The 20,876-nt window shown below is 38.5% G+C and overlaps 1 protein-coding gene across 2 annotated transcripts in view; it reads left to right on the top strand.

The window, feature by feature from the left end:
• Ablim1 (actin binding LIM protein 1) overlaps positions 1 to 20,876 on the top strand; it is a 287,439-nt gene that overhangs the window by 832 nt on the left and 265,731 nt on the right. The window contains exon 1 of one of the 2 annotated variants that reach the window (XM_013515789.1): positions 1 to 166. The exons of the other annotated variant lie outside the window; for it this stretch is intronic. Within the exon in view, the coding sequence (XP_013371243.1) occupies positions 154 to 166 (13 nt within the window). The 5' untranslated portion in view covers positions 1 to 153. The remainder of the gene's footprint in view (positions 167 to 20,876) is intronic. 2 annotated transcript variants of the gene reach the window in all.

Below are 20,876 nucleotides of genomic sequence, written 5' to 3'. Positions count from 1 at the left end.
CCCGCTCGGGGCAGGTGTCCTGCGGGACGAGTCCGCGCGAGCCGAGGCGCAGGGGCTGGGCGGGCGCGCGGTGCCGGCGTGCCTTTGGCGGATATTTTCCAAAACCTCCGCCCTGCAGCTTCTCTGCTTCCTTCGGCTCCAGCTGCCTAAGCCATGTCCACCAGAGGTGAGTGGGGTCCAGGTGGGCACGGTCTGCGGACCCGGGCCCGGAGCAGGGCGCACCTGGGCGGGCCCGGGCAGGTGCGGGAGGGCGAGGGGCTGCGGGAGCCGCGCCGGCCCCAGCCGGCCTGAAAGTTTGGCAGCAGATGCGTGTCTTCGGGCGGCTCGCTGGAGAGGAAGCCCTCGCCCTTGACCTTGATCCCCGGTTGTGGGCGAAGCCTGAGGGCCACGGTCAGTGCCCAGCCCACCTGTACCCGCTGCATATCTGGGCTGGCAGGGCGTGGGGGATGGGCGTGGAGCTACTGAGCTGTCGGGGAGGGAGGAAGAGGTGTTTTTTCCTCCTTTCTTGTTACCATTTTGCAGCTTGGGTATGGAAAGCATCCAGGGCTTGATGCAGCAGGATTTAAAGCTGCAGTGCTTACACTCCATTAAACCAGGAAAAAAAAAAAAAAAAAGTAAATTCCCTACCTGCACCCCCTTTGCATTAATTTCCTTCCCACTCTCCACTTTTAAAAATTTAATTTTCTTGGAGTAGAACAATTACTGCAGGTGAACTGGGCGGTAGAAAAACAAATCAGCATTGCTTTTCAGGCAAGAGTGAAGGGAATGTATTTCTGGCCATCTGGAGCCAGCGACGATGCTGAGGCAGAGTGAGTTAGTCATAGCTCAGTGGCTGCTACTATGAGTGAAATCTTAAAGCGATCAAGTCTTTGTGCAGCTTGCAAGCAACTAAAATGAAGCGACTTGGTTGCTTTGCCATAGGTATTTAAGGAAAATATTGATTATTTTTAGAAAGTGTCTTTGCAAAGCAATAAGCCCTACCCCTTCGGATCCCTACAGCAACTTTGTAAGAGGAGTTGCAGAGTTGTTTTTTAAAAATCTGGAGCCTCAACTCTGGTTTTGGAGGGGAGTTTAGGAATTTAGTAACATGGGCTGGATAATTAAGCACTGCTTTTCAGGGTTCGTACTAGGGATTATAATGAATAATCTCTAGCCAGAGTGTTTTAATTTCTTTTTAAGGAATCCAATCTTTGTTGATGATTCTAGAAGTGTAGTTGGTTGGCCTTATATCTACAAATCGGGTGGAAAGGGCTGGGTGGAATGACAGAATATGTGCTGTAGAATCGTAGGTTGCAGAGGTGAGGGAAGGCGCTGAGATATGACCCACCTAATCTTGTCTCCTAATCTGTATCTGTTAGGGGAAGCGAAGAGAGGACAAAGGGAGATGATTATAAGAGACTTGTGAGTATAAATGGGATCTTCTGAGTACTCAAGGGCTCCAGGTGTCCAGTCTCTAATGTTCTGAGATGAGGGCTTTGGTCCCAACCTTTGTCCTAAGTACCAAGGAACACATGGAGAATACTATCTGTTTTAAATTGTAATACTCTCTGAGGTAACAGTCCCCCTCCAGATTCTGTTTACACCACTAAAATCCATTGTATCAGAGCTTTGGACACGACAGGAGCCAAGTAACCACTGGGAAAGCATCAAGTCCGTCTTAGAAAGCATCGAGTCCATTAAGTGATGCCATCAATTTCACTGAGACTTGGGCCCTTCCTATCACTGGTCTCTGTGGTTCATCTCAGGATGTGGGGTGAAAGTGATCCAGTGATCCCCAGAGGCATAAGCCCTGGACTGTGACCAGCTTTCTCAACTACTTCTTCCTGACCCTAGTTTCATGCAGGATGCTTTAGACTCAGAGGCATTTCATTCTGTGTCCCCTTCAAATCTGTGTTGATACTCTTGGATTTAGCAGTTTAATCTTGCAGGAGGGTAAGACATAATACTAAACATTAGTTATTCTGTGCTTATTATGTGTCAGACACTTTACAGGTATTATATCTCTTAATCTTCACAGTGATACAAACAAGTGGATACTTTCATTGTCTCCCTGTTTGTAAATCCCACTGATTTAAAGAAATGATCCCTGCTTATTTCTAATATCTAGGCTTGTTGGTTATGGTAGGGATAAAACTCTTTTAAAGATTGATGGGGGAACTGAAGTTTTGAGAGATTATGTAACTTGCCTCAGCTTAAATAGTTGCGGTGTCAGGTTCTGATTTCTACCCTTATGTGTTTCATTTTGACAGATCTTGTATTATTACCTCTGTTATTAGTCTTTTGCTGTAAACATCACAATCATTGACTTTAACTAAAGAGAGAGAGAAAATGGCCTATAATGGAAATGAAGGAAATAGCCTTGACGAATAACTTGGAAGTCCCAGTACATTTAGGAACTTTTTCCTGAGCATTTGGTGATGACACAATAGAGCGAACAGACTCCTACTGATACTTGATGTTGGTAATTTGACATTCCCACTCTGTTTCCTCCAGTTTCCATTTTGAGGACCAGAATTTCCTAGATATTGTCAAAGACTGAGGATTTTTCTTACATCTTTATGAAGTATTTTTATTTATATGAAATTGGCAAAAGAATTCTACATAATTAGTAGGATGATTATTAGAGTAGCTGGTAATTAAACTTATCCAGAAAAAGTCTATTTTGTCATCTTTTTTTTTACGAGACATGTCATTGCTGAGTTTCACTATGGTTTTTTTCAGTTCCATCTGTGCTGTCATCTCCACTCCTGACACCAGAGACTAAAACTCCAGGGTCAGAAAATTAATGCGTCTACTTAACTATGTGACTTATAAATAGGAAAGTTGTTAGTCCCTGGGAAAGATAAATCCCACTGATTTAAAAAAATGATTCCTGCTTATTTCTAATATCTAGGCTTGTAAGTTATGGTAGGGATAGGACATTTTTAAAAATTGAAAACACTAAAAATTGGGTGAATTTCCTAAGAAAATGAACATCATTAAACATTTTTTAGAGAAAAATATTACTCATTCGTCTACTCTTTAAAGTATAGAGTACTAAAATTTGATTCACTATTTAAATTAACAGTAAACTGTAATCTTTAGTTCCATGACAGGGTAAAGTAAAACCATCTGTTTGTGGTCACCTCAAATATTCTAATCAAGGAATTTAAACTTAGTAGTGTATTTTTATCACTAGCAACCAAAATGGATCTGTCACATCTTGATTTTTGAGTTGCCAGGTACAGGAAATTCTAACACATAGAACAGACTGCCCACACCCATAGAAAATTGTCTAGGTAGTCTTCTAAAAATGTAGATTTCCAGGACTTATTCCAGGTCAGTGGGTCATAAAAATCTGAAGGGACAGCCCCAAAATCCATGTAGGTGAAAAACTTTTCAGGTGATTCTAAGGATCATTAGATTCCAAAATTTCAAGAATATAAGAGTCATCTAGAGAATTTATCAAACATATCAATCTGGACTTTGCTTTTGAACTACTAAATCAGAATCTTCAGAATAGGCTGGAAATTTGAATATTCCATGGGCTGGAGTTGACTCTTATGTATGGGAAGAGTTGGGAGCCATTGAATTAGAGCCTGTTTCTTCTAAAGGGGAGTCTGGTTCCTCAAGTAAGTTTTTAAAAAGGTAACTTTCAAGTTATAAAAGTAATTATTAAAAGTTATCAATATATTAATATAATAAAATGATATAAACACAAGTGGATTATGTTAAAAATTTAAATCATAAAGTATACTTAAAGTTCAAACATAATAGAAATATATAAAGTTAAATATGTTATTTTGGTTTTTTTCTTTTCTCTTTAAAATGAAAAACAAAATTTATCCTTGTATATACAAGGATAGCTGGGATAGGTGTATTGCTGGTGTCTGTGGTTTATTGAAAGGAACAGTCATTGCTTAAAATTTTCTTTTTTCTTGACCAATTTTGCATGCTTGAATCTGGTAATCAGAGTGATTGATCTGAAAACAACAATATGCAATATAAGAACCATTGTTGAAATCCTACTGTCTTGTATGGTGAAGCTCTGCATCATTTCCAGTTTTTTTAATACTTGCTACTGTTTTTGAGTGTTTGATCAATCTTACATTCTTATGTCTGGTGGACTGAGCAACTTTGTTGAAGATAACAGTATGTAAGGTAGCAACCATTGTTAATTCCTATCATTTTGTTTTGAGGTCATGCATCATTTTTATTGTTTTTGTGGTATTTTGATTTTGTCTTCATTGTTATTTTGTTAATTTTTTAAATTTTTAAAATAAAAAAATAAACTCCTTAGTTTTATTCTTGCTATGATTTGGATTAAGAATGTTAACCAAAGGTGTCATGTGCTCAAAGGTTGAGCTTTTGGAAGGGGTGATACAGCAGATTTACTGTTAGGAGGTGAGGTCTGCTCAGAAGAGGTAGGTCACTGAAAGGTTGTATCTCCCCCTAAGCTCCTTCCTTCTCTCTCTGCTTCCTGACCCCCATGACATGAGCAGCTTTCCTCCGTCCAAGCCCTTCTACCACACTGTTTCTGTACTTACACTTGCTGAACATGGACTAAAACTGTGAGCCAAAAATAAATCCCTTCTTTAAATTGTGGGTGTCAGTATTTATTCCAGTGACAAAGAAAAGTGACCAAGACAGTGCTCTATTAATTCTTCAGAATAAAGTATGGTGGAAGTACATCTGTATGTCTTTCCAGACAGTTTTCTATCTGGGTAACTTTCGGTTCAATTCAATACATGTTAAATATGTATCCCAGCAGTACATATGGCAGATAACAAGCACTATGCAAGAAAGAGATCGTTCCATGAGCCTACTAGCTTTCCAGGAGCTTAGTCTTTAGGGGAAAGGGGCAGGTGTATGGGTGTGGATAGAGTCTAATGTGCTTCCAGAGGGAGAACTTCAAAGCATGTGTGCTCTGGAAATATTAGATCGATCTTTCCATCTTTGCTTTCCAGAATTTCCCCCAAACTGGAAGCAACCTGTATATTCATTCAAAGGCAAATGTGTGATGAAACTGTGCTTGATTATCTCATGTATTATGCATGGATCCATTAGAAAGAATGAGTTGGATCCATATGCATTGGTGTGGGGAGATGGCCCTGCTATATTGTTAAGAGCAAGTTTTAGAATAAAGTGTATGTAATATGTGGTCCCAGCTTTGTAAAATGAGAATAATCTCCTGTGTATATGTGTATGTGCAGCCTGTGAGCACAGATAAAAATTACAGATCAGTATACACCAACCATTTTACATGGCTACCTCAAAGGCAAGGGCTGGGAGGGAAAATAGCTGGCTTTTCTTTGATTATATCTTTGTTTGGTAGCAAGTATGTATAGCTTTATTAAAAAGAAACGTCAAATCAAAGAAACATGTCCACTTTATCCTAATTCTTTTGTCTCATTTATTCCAGTCAGGGACATCAGGTTTTCATTCGTTTATTCAGTGAATATGTATTGACCACCTGTTACACACGTCAGTTGGTTTATAAGACCCCAGTATACAAGGAGTGACCAAAATATACAGCAAGTGTTTAAATTTTTAAAAATTACTAGAAGACATATTGGCATTGGTACCACTAAAAACTCCCTTTCCCTTCATACACGCATATCCCATCATTTCTGCCACTTTCTGAAGCAGTTCTGGTGTCTTTATGAGATGTGATAAAAGATTCAGGCTTGTCCAAATATTACAGCGTGTCTTCATCCACCTTATATACTAGACTTGGGATGATAGAACTTCTGACTTTTACTCAAAATCATGGGATCATTTAATAAGTAGGGTTTTTTTTTTACACTTGAGAAATAGTTTTGGACCTCAATATCTCACATGTAAGAGTATCATATGTTTCAGCAAAGGTTTTCAGAAGGTAGAATTATTCCCACATTGTATCTGTTAGCAGGATTACATTTTTTTTATACTTTGAAATATATTTCAGTTGTGGCTTCCATTATCCAGTTAAGCACTGGTTTCCTGTGTGCTTGAGTAGAGAAAAGTAAAAGAATGGGAGCAGGCAACATTCCATCTGGTTAAAGCAGCGATATCTAGAACTATCTATCCATCCATCTATCCATCCATCCACTCCGTCTCATAAGTATCTATTGAGCCCTCGAAGAGCTCATAATCAAATACACTCCATGTAAAATCCCATTGTCAGCACTTGTTACATTTTGTAATGTCACAAGGAATTGATACGCCCAGGTGGTCATTGTGGCATTAGCACAGTAGGGCTCTTACCTCTTAAACCATGCAGCGTTAACCAGACAGCAGCTTGTATGAAAAGAATCCATTTTGCACCAGTTCTGTAGGAACCTCTTGGGAGGCATTGTGAAGCCCTGTGTGGTCTTCTCCTGCAGCCCCTCCTGCCATCCTGTCCTCTCATCTTATGACAGACAATGCTAAAAAGATACCCGTGACTTTACCCACAGGGTAGAGCGAGGCTTGTGTTTTCCGTAGGTTCTGATGCGAGCGCCTATTTTTAGTTCTTGTTTTCTCCCTGACCACTTAAAGTGAGCTCCTTTCTGACTCGGTGAGTGCGTGCTAGCCTCGAGCAGTGTCATCATTCTGTTACAGACTGCCTGGCTTAACATTTACTACACTCATTTAATATAGAGATTTTACCTATACCATATGACATCCTTCAAACCAGAACACTTCTCTCTAGGACAATTGCTAAACCTGATGGGATGCTAGGACAACAGGTGAATAGTAGAGCTTTTTTGGACAAATCATACTGAATCCTTTCTAACTTGTATTGTTTCTAGCCAGCTTGTATTTTGGCATCAATGTATTCCTTGGACCCAAAAGATAGAATTTTGGTCAAAAGCTGAAGTGTGTCTGTAGTATTACTTGCAGTGTGGACTGCCTACATCAAAATTTAAACTTCAATCCTGGGCTGGCTATTTCCTCTCTTTCAGTACAGCACATTTCTAAACTATTTTCCAAGTGATTAAGTTGACATTCTCAGATGTAATTACTATTACAGATGGATGACATTTACTGTAAAATGAAACCCAAGCTGGACATGATGGTACATGCCTGTAATCCCAGCTGCTTGGAAGGTGAAGCAGGAGGGTCACAAGTTCAAGGCCAGTCTGGTGAATTTAGTGAAAGACCCTGTCTTAGAATTAAAAAATGAAAAAGGCTGGGAATGTAGCTCAGTGGTAGAACACTTCTGGGTTCAGTTCTCAGTACTGCAAAACTAAACAAACAATGACTAAATAAATAAAATCCAAATGAAGTGTTGCAATGTTTGTTTTTTCTTTTGGGGGTGTTTACATGATGGTTTCCTTTTACTGAGGTAAATTACCTAGAGAAAAACTACTGTATTATGGGAAGGAAATACTTCATCCCTCCCTGGTCACTTTGAATGAGTGGCTCTATTTCTTTGTGCTAATGCAGTTTCAAAGTAGTTTTAAAATGCATAGTTTGATTTAACTATGGTTACTTGACAATTTTCTGCTACTATGCTACAGATTTATTTTTCCAGTATTATTTTACTGGGAAAATTATGTAATATGTATTTATCACTATAAAGGAATTGTCTATTTCTTAAAAACATAATTACTGGATGGGCAAGTCTTTATTTAGTAGATGGATCTATAAAACCTTTGTATTATTGAGCCTCGCATTAAAATAAAAATAAAAGCAGGAGTTAAAGGACAAGCACTCACAAATTATTTGCTGATTGATTGGAGGTAATATGATTTTATCCCTTTTGTCTGATAATTTTTGTAGACTTATAGGAAGAAAAACTCTGCATGCTTAATTATTGTTAGTCACGTTTTTTAGCAAATTAAAAGAAATTAGACCTTTATTCTGTACAGCATGTTCTTTCTCTGGCTCTTTAGAATGACTACATATTAGAATAATATTTGATGGCAGGTGTGTAAGTGCAATAGTATCAATTTTTAAATAGTTCTTTCCTAAGGAAAATGCCTTACAGTATATTTTTACATTAAGTTGCACCCAAGGTCTTTACTGATGCTTTTCTTTCTCAACTTACTGGGAATTCATTTAGAAAGGCGTACAACAGAGCAGCCACCAGAGAACAAATGGTAACAATGAAGGGAAGTGAGGACAATGAGGTAAACATCTATTTCTGGCTTTCAGCTCCAAATCGGAATGAACAGAAGGAGAGGAGTCCCAGAGTCTGGGGGAAGCGGGGGCGGGGGGGAGACAGCCATAATTTCTAAAAGTGAAAAAAAATGTACCAGAGAGATTTAGATTGGCAATCTCTCATGGGTTCCAGGGAGATGTTTTTGTTCTTATTGTTCTCTGTAAAACAAGGGTATCTTTATTTTGAGTCACTGAAGCATTTGAGTGAGTAAGGTTTGTGAGCATTGGTGAAGAGCTAGTTTTCTCACCAGTTCTTTAAACCATTCATTTCAGGAGAACCTAGTCTATGGTTAGATGCTTTATATAAATTGTAGAATTGAAGTTAGAAAGAATGTGTTCATTTTTCTAGTCATTTAATGTCTATTAGTTGAACACCTACTAAGTGTTCTAGGTGTTGAGGTGAGATAGTCACTTGCCAAGAGGGAAGAGGAGAGTCAGTGATAGAGTACTGTGGAGAAAATAAAGAAGAGTAAGAGTAGATAGTGTTGGAAAGGTGAGAGAGCAGGGAAGGTGCTGCTTGTGGGAGTGGTAATGGAATGCCTCTGATAAAGTGACATTTGGGCAGAGCCCTGAAAGCAATGAAGAGGTCATGTAGATCTACGTCTAATAAAGAGTTTTCTAAGCAGTGTGATGAGTGATGTGAAGTCCTTGAGGTTTGTTCAGCTTGCAGTTTTTAGGACCAGCAGGGAGGCCAGTGTGGCTGCCTCAGAGATGCCAGGGGGAGAAGGATAGAGATGAAATGAGAGAGAGAGAGAGAGAGAGAGAGAGAGAGCGCTGGGGGAAGTGAGGGTGTCAGATTGGTCTTGCAGGCCATTGTGAAGACTTGGGTTTTTCTCAAGTTAGGGTGAGAAGAGACAGGAAACCCTTGGAAATTTCTGAGCAGAGTTGTAACATGACTTGTTATAGTTTGAAAGAATTGCACAGTCCACATGTGGAAAGCAGACTGCGGGGCAAAGCGTAAGTAAAGCAGGGAGACTAGCTATTGGGACAGTCAAGAGAATGGTGACTTGGGCCAGATGATGGGAACTCAGATGGTGGGAAGTCACTGGATTCTGGAAGTCTTTCTAAAGAATTGCTTTGTAGGATGTGCTGGTGGGTTGAAGCATGAAGTAAAAGGAAGAGGAAAACCTTGGATCTGTCCCAGTTTTTCAGCAGCTGAGAGTGTAGTAGACCATGTCACTTTCTGGGATGGGAAGAGTGTAGAGTGCTGAGGCAGGCTGAGGTGGGGTGGGGGCAGAGAGAGCATTCTGAATGTTCAGGAAAGTCTGACGTACCTCCTAGGTGCCTTATTGTGAAGATATTTATTATGCCTGCTTTATAGATAGAGGAAATGAAGCATAGATAAGTGAAGAAACTTGCCTGAGATCAATAGCAGTTAATAGAGATTTGATCCAGGATTTAAATGCAGGTTTTGTTAATGCCAGAATATGCTCTATTTACTACAAAGCTGCCTCTTTACAGTAGCTCTTTACAAATGCCAGGAAAAGACTATGTGTAGTTTTCATTTCTTAATTATTTGTGATTTCTCATTATGGGGTAATTTTTTTTTTTGAGACAGGGTTTTGTTGAGTTGCCTAGGTTAAGTTTGAACATGTGATCCTCCTGCCTCAGCCTTCTAGAATTTTCTGCAGTTTTGAATATGGCTTGGCTTGGGCATAAGAAAAACAATTTGCATTATTCCAAATTGTATCATTTAATAAATTTAGCAATATTATGATTGTTATCCCTGTGAAACCACTGCTGAGACATAAAAATCCTTTTATTTTGGTATTCATTCATTTATTCATTCATTGTAGCCTGAGCATTTGGTATGAGCCAGGCCTGAGGTTGTGGCTCCCAGGTTAATGGAAGTGCAGTATGCGACCAGTAGTGTAACGATGTTCTATAAAGGTGCTACAGGAGGACAGAGGAAGGTCCACTCAGATTGAATACAGAGTCAAGGCGTACTTGACAAAGTAAGTGATATTCGAACAGGGCCTTGAAGAATGAATGGAATCTGCCAATGGAAAACGGTGAAAAATATTCAAGATGCAAGAAACAGAATATTTTTAGAATTTTTTAAATGGTAATTAAATATATTGAACATTCAGAGTACAACACTTGGAGTTAGATGCAACATATAGGAACAATCTGAGAAAAATTTAAAACCACACTAGGGAGTGTAAAAGATTTAAATCACTAGATGTAGTAAGCTCTTGAATAATGAGACAATATTGTAAAGATGTTCGTTTTCCCTAAATCTCTCCATACAAGAAATGAAATCCTGGTTAAAATGCCAACAAGATCTTCTTATAGGAAACTGGAGAAATGATACTGCTCTTCATTTTATAAAATGAAATATGTGAAATTCTAACAGAATTAAGTGTAAGTATGGGAGATTAGCCCTATTGGATAGTAAAACATAATACACTACAATAAATAGTGTAGTATTAGAGAAAAACTAGACAGAAAAGTGAGAAATATTAGCATACCTTGAACAAAGGTACATGGTTTTGTTTTTTGTAGGAAAGGTAGCATTTCAAAGTCTATAAAAAGAGCAATTATTCAGTATGTAATATTGGGATAACTGGCTATTTTGAAAAATAAAATCTGACTTTTTTCATTTTTTATACACATGCACAGAATTCCTCTTGCTCAGTCGCAGAGTGTGTGCTTAGCATGTGTGAGGCCCTGGGTTTTATCCCTAACCACACACAAACACATCCACACAGAAGAGGAGAACGTGAGTGCCATGACTGGACAGCATTCTGACCTTCTAAACAGGATACAAAGCCTGAAAGTCCAGAAAGAAAAGGTAGACACCTTTTAACTGTGTACAAGTAAAGGAAGTTCTGTGCGGTTACAAATACCACACCTTGTGTTCTGGCTTGTAATTCTCACATGGTCCCAGTAGAGCTGGCTTGAACTTGGCCAGCGCCCCAGGAAAGTTCAGGCAGCACATAACAAGGACAGAGAGAGAAGGAAGTGTGAGATGCAGCTGAGGACATTTTGAAAGCTTGAAGAATACTTTGGCAGTGTTGGTGTTATAGCTTACAGGATCACCTCGCTGGTGTTTTCCTCTCTGCACAAAGCAGGCCAGACAAGTACTGAGTATGGTATTCATTCACTCATTCTGCAAATGTGTATGGAGAATTTTTAGCACCACATGTGAGGTGCACAGCAAAGACTAAGGTGTAGCCTTTGCCTTAAATACCCCTTTGGATAGTTAAGCCTGAGCGGTATTTTCCTTTTTTGGGAGCAGTTGTAGAAATGACACTAAGTTCTGGATGAAGGTTTCCTTAAAATTAGCACTAGGCTGTCCTTTGCACATGGTGACACCTTTACCATAGAAAAAGTGACACAGTGGATGAGCACTGTTCCTAGAAATGGAGAAGGACTGTCTGCTGGAAAGAGGGACAGAGAGGCACTTGGGGCTAGGCTGGACTTGGCAGTTTCATTAGCTCATTTATCACAGCATTTTCTCCTTCCCAAGCGAAGGTGTCTACAATAATAAACACTAAAATAAAGATATTGTGTGCTAGGTTCAGAACATTTGACTTAAGTGAGATTTCTATTCGTGTTCTTGGAGATTAGCCTGCTCTGGTTCTTTAAATACTTTTGATTAAATCAGGGCCTTGTACTGGACATTCTCTTTCCACTGATTTCTCTGCTAATAAATGCACTTTGAACTTGACCACATAAAGTGTTCTTCCTCTGACAGCTTTCCCTGCATGCTTCTCCACTCCCAGACTCTGTCATTTGGGCATCTAGCACATTGAGTTGTAGAGATGTTGTCTTGGCGGTGCTGTCTTCTGTACTGTGAATTCCATGAAGCCAGAATACCCATGGTGCATGGGTATTCCCAGATCTTAGTTTACCTCGGGACCTGAGGCTGAGTATACCTTTACTGAAGGTATACCTTTACTGAATAGCTATTGATAGAACTGGGTGAATAAAGGTGGCTAAGAAATTCAGTTTGGAGAATGTCCCATGTGCAGCTGAAAAGAATGTGTATTTTGATGTTGTGGGGTAGAACACTGGAGAGACATCTATTAATTCCATTTGTTCACAGATTTGGCTCAGTTCTGATATTTCTTTGTTGATATTTTGTCTGGTTGATCTATCTATTTGGAACAATGGGTATTAAATTCCCCCATTACAATTGTGTTAGTGATTATTTGATTTTTCATGTGTATTAATATTTGTTTTATATAGTTGGGTACACGTATATTTGGTGCATATATGTTTATGATTATTATCTCTTCATCTTAGAATTTTCCTTTAACAAGTATATAGTAACATACAGGTATGTAGTAACCTTCTCTGTCTCTTTTGGTCAATGTTGGCTTGAAGATCACTTCATTTGCAAATAGAATAGCTATACCTGTTTTTTTTCTAGGTTCCTGCTGCATGAAGTATTCTTTTCCATCCTTTGACTTTCAGTCTATAAATTTCTTTTTGAGTTAAATGTTTTTCTTGTATGCAGCATATTGTTGGATCTTGTTTCTTGATCCATTCTGCCACCACATACTAGCTCATAGAACATGCTTAAGTAAATGCAAAGGAATTGAAATTATCCCATGCATATTACCAGACCATAGTACAATAAAATTGGAAATAAATGGCAAAAGAAACCACAAAAACTCCATAAACATGTGGAAATTAATAACACCTGACTGAACAACCAGTGGGTCACAGAGGAAATTAGAGAAGAAATTGAACAGGATCTACAGTTAAATGATAATGATGATACAATATACCAGAACATTTGGGACACAATGAAAGCAGTCCTAAGAGGGAAATTTATAGTGGTGAATTCTAATATCAGGACAGTAGAACAAGCTCAAATAAACATTCTAATGCTGAACCTCTAACTTCTAGAAAAATAAGAACAAATCAAGCCCAAACTTATACAAGGGAGGAAATTTAAAGATCATAGCAGAAATTAATGCAATTGAGACTAAATAAGCAATAAAAAGAATTCATGAATCTATTGCCAAATCTATCAAAAAGAAAAAGGAAAAACTCAGATTCATGTAATTAGGGACAAAAAGAGTACAATCACAGTGGATCCTGTGGAAATCCAGAAGATCATTAATACCTACTTCAAAGGCCTTTACTCTAGTGATGGAAGATACAGAAGAAATGGACAGATTTGTAGATACAATGAATTACCAAAACTGAATCAAGAATATATAAATATTCTAAATAACCCAGTACCAGGAAATGAAATTGAAAATGTTACTAAAAACTTACCAACAAAGAAAAGCCCAGGTCCTGATGGATTCACTGCTGAATTCTACAGTAAATTTATTTATTTATTCATTCATTTATTTATGTTTATTGGTACATTTCTGTTATGCATAAAGATCATATTCTACAAGAAATTTAGGGATCTACTGCCGTTACTCCTCAAACTCTTTAATGAAATAGAAAGGAAGCAATACTCCCAAATTCATTCCCAGAAGCAAGTATTACCTTGATTCCAAAACCAGAGAAGGATCAAACCAAAAATGAGAACTATAGGCCAGTCTCCCTAATGAACATAGATGCAAAAGTCCTCAATAAAATACTGACAAACAGAATGCAGCAAATCATCAAGAACAGTAGGATTCATCACAACCAAGTAGGATCATCCCAGAGATGCAGGGATTGTTCAACATATGCAAGTTAATAAATGTAGTACAGTATATTAACAGAGCCAAAGACAAAAATCACATAAGTTTCTCAATAGACACAGAGAAAGCATTTGACAAAGTCCAACACCCATTCATGATAAAAAAAAACCCTATAGAAAATTGGAATAGAAGGTCTTTATCTCAACCTGATAAAAGCCATCTATGACACATCACAGCCAACATCATACTCAAAACTGAAAGCTTTCACTGTAAAATCAGAAACAAGACAAGGATATCCACTATCACCACTCCTATTCAATATAGCTCTGCAAACATTAGCCAAAGCAATTAGGTAAGAGAAAGAAGTAAAGATAGGAAAGGAAGAAGTTAAATTATCAGTATTCCCAGATATGGTACTCTACATAGAAGAACCCAAAAACTTCACAAAAATCCTTTTAGATTTAATAATCAAATTCATTCATGTAGCTGGATACGAAGTCAACACTCAAACATCAGTAGCAGTCTCTTTCACAATAGCATCAAATCAATCCCTTTCACACTAGCATCAAAAAATGAAATGCTTAGGAACCAGTCTAACAAATGAAGCAAAAGATCCCTACACTGAAAACTACAGTAGTCTGGAAAAGGACATTGAAGAGGGTATCAGAAAACAGAAAGATAGCTTGCTCTTGAGTAGGAAGGACTAACAGTGAAAATGACCATACTTCTAAAATTGTTGAACAGATTTAATACAATCCAAATCAAAATACAACTAGCATACCTCACAGAACCAGAGAAAACAATTGTAAAATTAATTTGGAACTAGAAGACACACAGAATAGCAAAAATAATCCTGGGCAACAAAGGCAAGACAGGGAGCATCATGGTCCTTGACTTGAAATTAAACTACAGAGCTACTGTGATAAAAACAGCATGGTATTGACAAAAACAAAAACCAAAACCTGAGGATCAGTGGAACAGATTAGAAGATGTAGAAACAAATCCAAACACTCAGTCACCTTATCTTTGACATAGGAGCCAAACTGGCTTTCCACATCTCAAAGATGGACCATGTCTATCACCATGCACTAAGTTAACAGCAAAATGGATCAAAGATCTAAATATTAAAACAGAAACACTATACTGCTAGAATAGAGAATAAGTAGAACTCTTGAAGATATAGATATAGGCAAAGACTTAATGAACAAAACCCCAGCTACATAGGAAATACTAGGAAGAATCAACAACTGGGTTCTCATCTTATTTAAAAGCTTTTGTGCAGCAAAACAAACCACCAACAGAGTGAAAAGACAACTCACAGAGTGGGAAATCATTTTAACCATTTGTTCTTCAGATAAAGGACTAATAACTAGAACACATAAGATCCCCCAGATTTAAAGACCTAATCCAAAAATGGACATCTGAGATGAATACACACTTCTCAGATGAACAAATACAAATGGCAAATAAATATATGAAAAAATGTTCAACATCACTGGTCATTTGAGAGACACAAATTAAAAATAATGTTGAGATTTCATCTCACTCCAAAAAGAATGGGTGTTATCAAAAAATCAACCAATAACAAATGCTAGTGGAGATATGGAAAAAAGGGAGCACTTCTCCAGTGTTGGTGGGAGTGTAGACTGGTACAATGTGGAAATCAGTGTGGAGATTCTTATGAAAACTAGGACTAGAGGTCCTATTTGGCCCAGGTATTACCCTTCTTGGTATCTTCCCCAAAGAATTAAAGGCATCATAACACAATGATATATGCATAGCCAGGTTTATAGCAGCACAATTTGTAATAGCTAAATCTTGTAAACTATCCAAATGCCTATCAACTTATAAATGGATAAAAAGGTTTTTTTTTATACAGTGGGGTACTACTCAGCCATAGAGAAGGATAAACTTGAAACATCTATAGCTAAATGGATGAACGCTGAGACCATACTCTTCAGTGAAATAAACTGGATGAATATGTAAATATTAGATTGTCTCTCTGATGTGAGAAACTAAAAATGTAAATAAAAACCAGGTTGTATAATAGATACTGTGAAATGGGAAGAAATTTTTCAAGAAGAAAGGGGAACTAGAACTAGGGCAGGGGGAAATGAAGGAAGAGTAAAGGAAAAAATGAGAAAAGAAGGATAAAATGGAAACTAAGCTTTGTAAATAAGGATAGGAAGAGGGGTTGAAGGGAGGGGAGGGGAATGGGAAAAAAGAAGACTCAAGGTATATCATGTACAGACACAAATTCCCTATGATGAGTGTGATCACTATGTATATCTAAACGGTGCCAATAATCTTAATAGTAATAATAAAAAATTTTGCAGTTGATGGAGTAGAGAGACCTATGTGGAAGAGGGTGGTAGAGGTAAGGGGAGAGAGAGTGCCATGGTAGGAAATTGTCAGTCCTTGAAGGTGAACTCTGTTAATTTGAAAGTGAATAGCATAACTTAGAGGATCCCTTCCTTCTACGTCTCTACTCTTAAACCCCATCAAGGACACAGATGTGTTTTTTTAATTGGACAGAGAGTGTTTGTCAGTTTGTCATGCAGAGTCTTTTTTTTTTTTTTTTTGTACTGAGAATAGAACTCAGGACTTCATGCTTGCCAGGCAGGTGCTGTGCCACTGAACTATATCATGCAGACTGTAACCTGATCCACTGTGTTTATCAGTGGAATGGGTTCTGGAAGGAGCTTAGCTGGCCGTTTTGATCTGGCTGCCCTCACGGGGCACTGCCACCTCTCCTGCCCAAGGTAGCATGTCTCATTACAAAGCAAGGTGTACACAAGGTACCTTGGACTTTCATCCCTGCTCACACCCATACATCACTGGGGTGTGGGATGTAGCAAGGATTCTTGCACACTGGGTGTGTCTTGTCATCCACTGCATATGTTAGCTAGAAAGTAGCCCCCTTCAAAGTGTCCCCCAGCTATTTCTATGCATTTCCTAAGGTATTGTCTCCCATGTGTCTAGGACAGGCACTTTGGGTTCTTATGCTATGGCACCCAGTGTAGCTGGAGCTCTGCTGCCTTGCGTAGATAACATTCATAGGACTTCTATTTTGCTGGGACCTCTGCTACCTGCCACACAGTCTGGCCACAAGTCTCTCCAAACTAAGCATGATGAGAGGATGTTCCCCTTGAGACCAAGGTGCAGCTCAGGAAACTAAAGAAAAACTTATTTTTTAATCCTAGAAGCTGTAATCTCACCATCCAGGGAAACTCTTTTTGACATAAAAGTAATATACACATAAAGTTGCACTAAAACAGAACAATATACACAGCACACACAAATAATAAAATCTCCCTGTATCTCCAAACAGAACAATTTAAATAGCACGGATGGAAAGATCAGCTTCTTGAGCTGAGCCTCCAAAAGAACACACTAGATTGAATTATAATCTTTACAGCAATCCCTCTTTATCCACGTAGAAACTATTAATCACTAGTATAAGTTTCCTGGGTTTCCCTTCTGGAGAAAATCATACATGTACACTATGACACTAAAATGGATCCATTTATCTACCTGTGAAACTATTACCTACAGTGCTTATCAAAACCACTACTTTGCCTTTTTCACATATATCTTGAAATCTGTCCATATCATTACATACCTGAATAGCTCATTTTCATGACTGCCCTAGTGTTCAATCATATAGTGGTGCCATAGTTGATTTAGTAATCCCTGATTGATGGATACTTCTTGGTGGTTTTATAGACCACAGTGCTGTGTTGTGTAACTGTGCATGTATCTTGTTGAGTTTTTAGAGCACAGAAACAGGTATTATTCTGTAACCTTTATGGATGATTCAGAGATTACGGAAGGAGGGCTCAGTGGAGAGCATTTCGTAAACACCCCTGTTGACTTGCCCTACGCCTTCTTCTTGTGCTGCCCCCATACGGACTCTGCTTTGCTACGAGAAGCTTCTTTCTTCGGCACAATAAACTACCATAGATATTTTCTTTCACTTACACCGAGGGACACATCACTTTTAGCCCAGAGGATAAAGAATACTTTTCCTTTCACCTCAAGCCAACCTCATTGCCTGCTGCAGAATTACATTTTCAAGAACGACTGACAGCCCCATCCATTGCTTTTAGGTTAAGATAATCCACAAAAAGAGTCTGAAGCAGATCTATTTCCCAAAGGTTGGATTATTTATTTTTACTCATGATCATATGTTACCTTCAGTTAAAAAAACAAAAGAAACTTGAATGTTCTTTGCAAGTTGAATTCTAATGTTCCCACTTCATGGTAATGAAAATGGAAGTTACTCAATAGGAGCAGGGCATTCTGTGGGAAGTCAGACAAGGAGTTAGGAGACCCAGGTTTTAGCCTGAGCTCTTCTCTTCTAGCTGTGTGCCAGGGGCATGCCCTACAGCAGAGCCTCTCCTGTGCCCTTAGTCCCTATTCTTATCTATTCCCCAGATGATCCCAGTCATGAAACTAAAAATGAATTTCCAGATCAGATGACTCAACTTTACTTTGCCTGAATTCCTGTAATACTTTGTCTTGGCTGGAGTTGCAGCAGGCAGGAGCAGCGACTGGCAGGATCTTATGTAATGGCACCTGGGCAGAGGGGTTGGGGAAGGTGTTGGCTGCCATCCAAGTCATGGCACCAAGATTCTGGGCCATTTATCACTTTTGCCTTTGCATAATGTGATTAAATACACTCGTGGTTTAGTAGGAGAGCTGATGCAATTTCTGAGCAGCCTGAATATGGGTTTTATGTGCTCAAGCCAACAAAAATTAACAGCTTGTTAGTGAACGAGAGTACTTGTAATTATTGTCCTTCCATATTCCCTGCACTTGACTTTGTTTTATATAATTTTTAATGATGCTTATAACATTCTGATCAAACAGTCCAGAGAGATAACAGAGGGATGATTTTTCTCTTGGAAAATGTCATATGATATTTGCTATGTTAATTGAGCAAATTTATTTAAAAGCACTGACTGATGAGGCTTCATATAAAACTACCATGTATGCTTACAAAAGAGTTTAAATGCCATTTTTTTTTGTATGAGGGAAAAAGGCATAGGAAAATGGCAGGATCTTCTTTTTTATTCAGTATGCCTTTTACTGTTGTTCCTGGTACAAAATCAACAAACACACACATTTATTTGGCAAAGAGGAAAGGAAAAGTTAGGAAATTAGGGTTATCTACTTGGGTATTCATTCAGACTAGAATTTACTTACTTTATATTTCTTTGGCTTTGCAATAAAGCATCAGTAACTCAATGTTTTTCCCCTCTTCCTTTGATAAATTTGACAGTTAAGGCAGATTTTCTCTCAAACACTTCAGTCTCTGGTATCATGATAGTGAAAGTACACAATACCTACTCAATGAAAAAAGTAATTATGAATGTGGAAATCACAGAAATGCTCTCCCATATGTATTGGTTGTTTTACAATAAATGCAGTGTTTTCTACTTTTATATTACTTTTTGCAAGAGAAAATATTCTTTACGAAATTGATGTTGAGATGTTAAATGGGATCTATAAATTTTGAGCTTAATGCCTGTAGGGATTTTTTTTAAAAAATGATTTTTACTATCTTATTGTTTGAGTAGGTCATAAAACAGGCATGGCATTCAGTGAAAATATATTTCATTATAGACTACTGGGAGAAGGAAATTTTATAGGAAGTTGTTATATGTAACATATTTTTAAAATTCAGAAGAATGCTGGATGCTATGAACCTTAACAAATAAAGCTATGGGCACAGGGACGTATAGTATCTACATTTGGCTTTGTTGGAGAATATTATCAACTACATTTTTACCATCCAAGCGGGCTTTTTCAGATGTATTTCCTAGTCTTTCTTTAGGTTTTGTGTTCTGCTTGAACTAGATTATTCATATATGTGTACTTATTATGGACAGTGTTTAAATTTACTTCTCCAAAAAAGGATTGGTAATAATTCAGCTGCATTCCCAAACTGACAAAGACCATAGTGGTTATAATTTGACAGGCTTGCCTTTATTTGGGGAGCCATATTCGTGGGTATTGTTACTATCTAAATAGTGGGGCTGATATCTTTGTCATCCCCAGGTGCTTAGCAGCTAGTACCTTGCTTCTAAAAACACTTATTAACATCTGCTTGATCTTTGTTTTTTGTTTTGTTTTGTTTTGTTTTTTGTTTTTCTTCTGGTACCAGGAATTGAGCTCATGACCTTGCACTTGCCAGGCAGGCACTGTGCTGCTGAGCTAAATCCCCAGCCCCATCTGCTTGATCTTTTAGGAGTGTAATTACAGCAGTACACAAAGTATTTTTAAAAATTCTTGCCACTGGGAATGTACTAGGTTATATTTTGAGCCACATTATTTTACTTGTGCAAAAATTATTTTTATGAAATATAAGTATGTAAAACACATTGCATATCAGCCGATTGGTACTCTGGAGAAAACAAAGCAGGAGCAAGGGATGGAGAGCCTGGGATGAGGTGATCAGGCTTCCTTGAGAAGACGGCGTTTAAACAAAGAAGGAGAAGAGAAAGCAGATATGGGAATATCAGGGCGGAGAGCATCCTATGGGAGGGGAGAGCACTGCAAAGGCCCTGAGTTAGAAACACTGGAGTGTTTAAGGCACAGTGAGGCCTGTAGGAGGGGAGGTCACAGAGGCAGTAAGGATAGGTGAGAAGCCACCTGCTAGCGTGTGAGCCACCTGAAAAATTTTGGCTTCTACTTTGAAGGAGGTGGACCCTTCAGAGGAATCAACTACATAAATCCACCGAGTTAAATATTGACCTGAACAGAACGAACCCCTCATCTGTTTCTTTGGACTTACTTTTATAGTATTTGGTCTCTTTTGGGTTTCATGGTGTGTGTGTGTATGCGCATGTGCAGGACTAGGGCTCTGGTGTGAGGTGGAGGAGTCAGCAGAACTGGCGGATGCCTCCTTAACTTTGCACCCCAGGCAACTCACTGCCTGCACCCTGCTCCCCATCCTGTGTGTGTTGTGCGTTTATTGTTTTAATTTGTGGATAAGTATATGAACAAAACTTAGCTTTGTTAGAATGGTCGCAGCGAACAAAAGGTATATCCCGTACCACAGCTCCCTTACATGGTTGGAACAAGAAAGAAGCAAAGGCAGCCAATAGGTCGTGAGCAATTATTGTCTCACATTAAGCTTAGAGCACTTGATGTAGCCCATAGGAGTAA

The sequence above is a fragment of the Chinchilla lanigera genome, unplaced genomic scaffold, assembly GCF_000276665.1.
Source record: "Chinchilla lanigera isolate Chin_1 unplaced genomic scaffold, ChiLan1.0 scaffold00030, whole genome shotgun sequence".
NCBI lineage: Eukaryota > Metazoa > Chordata > Mammalia > Rodentia > Chinchillidae > Chinchilla > Chinchilla lanigera.
This window is presented reverse-complemented; position numbering and strand designations above follow the sequence as displayed.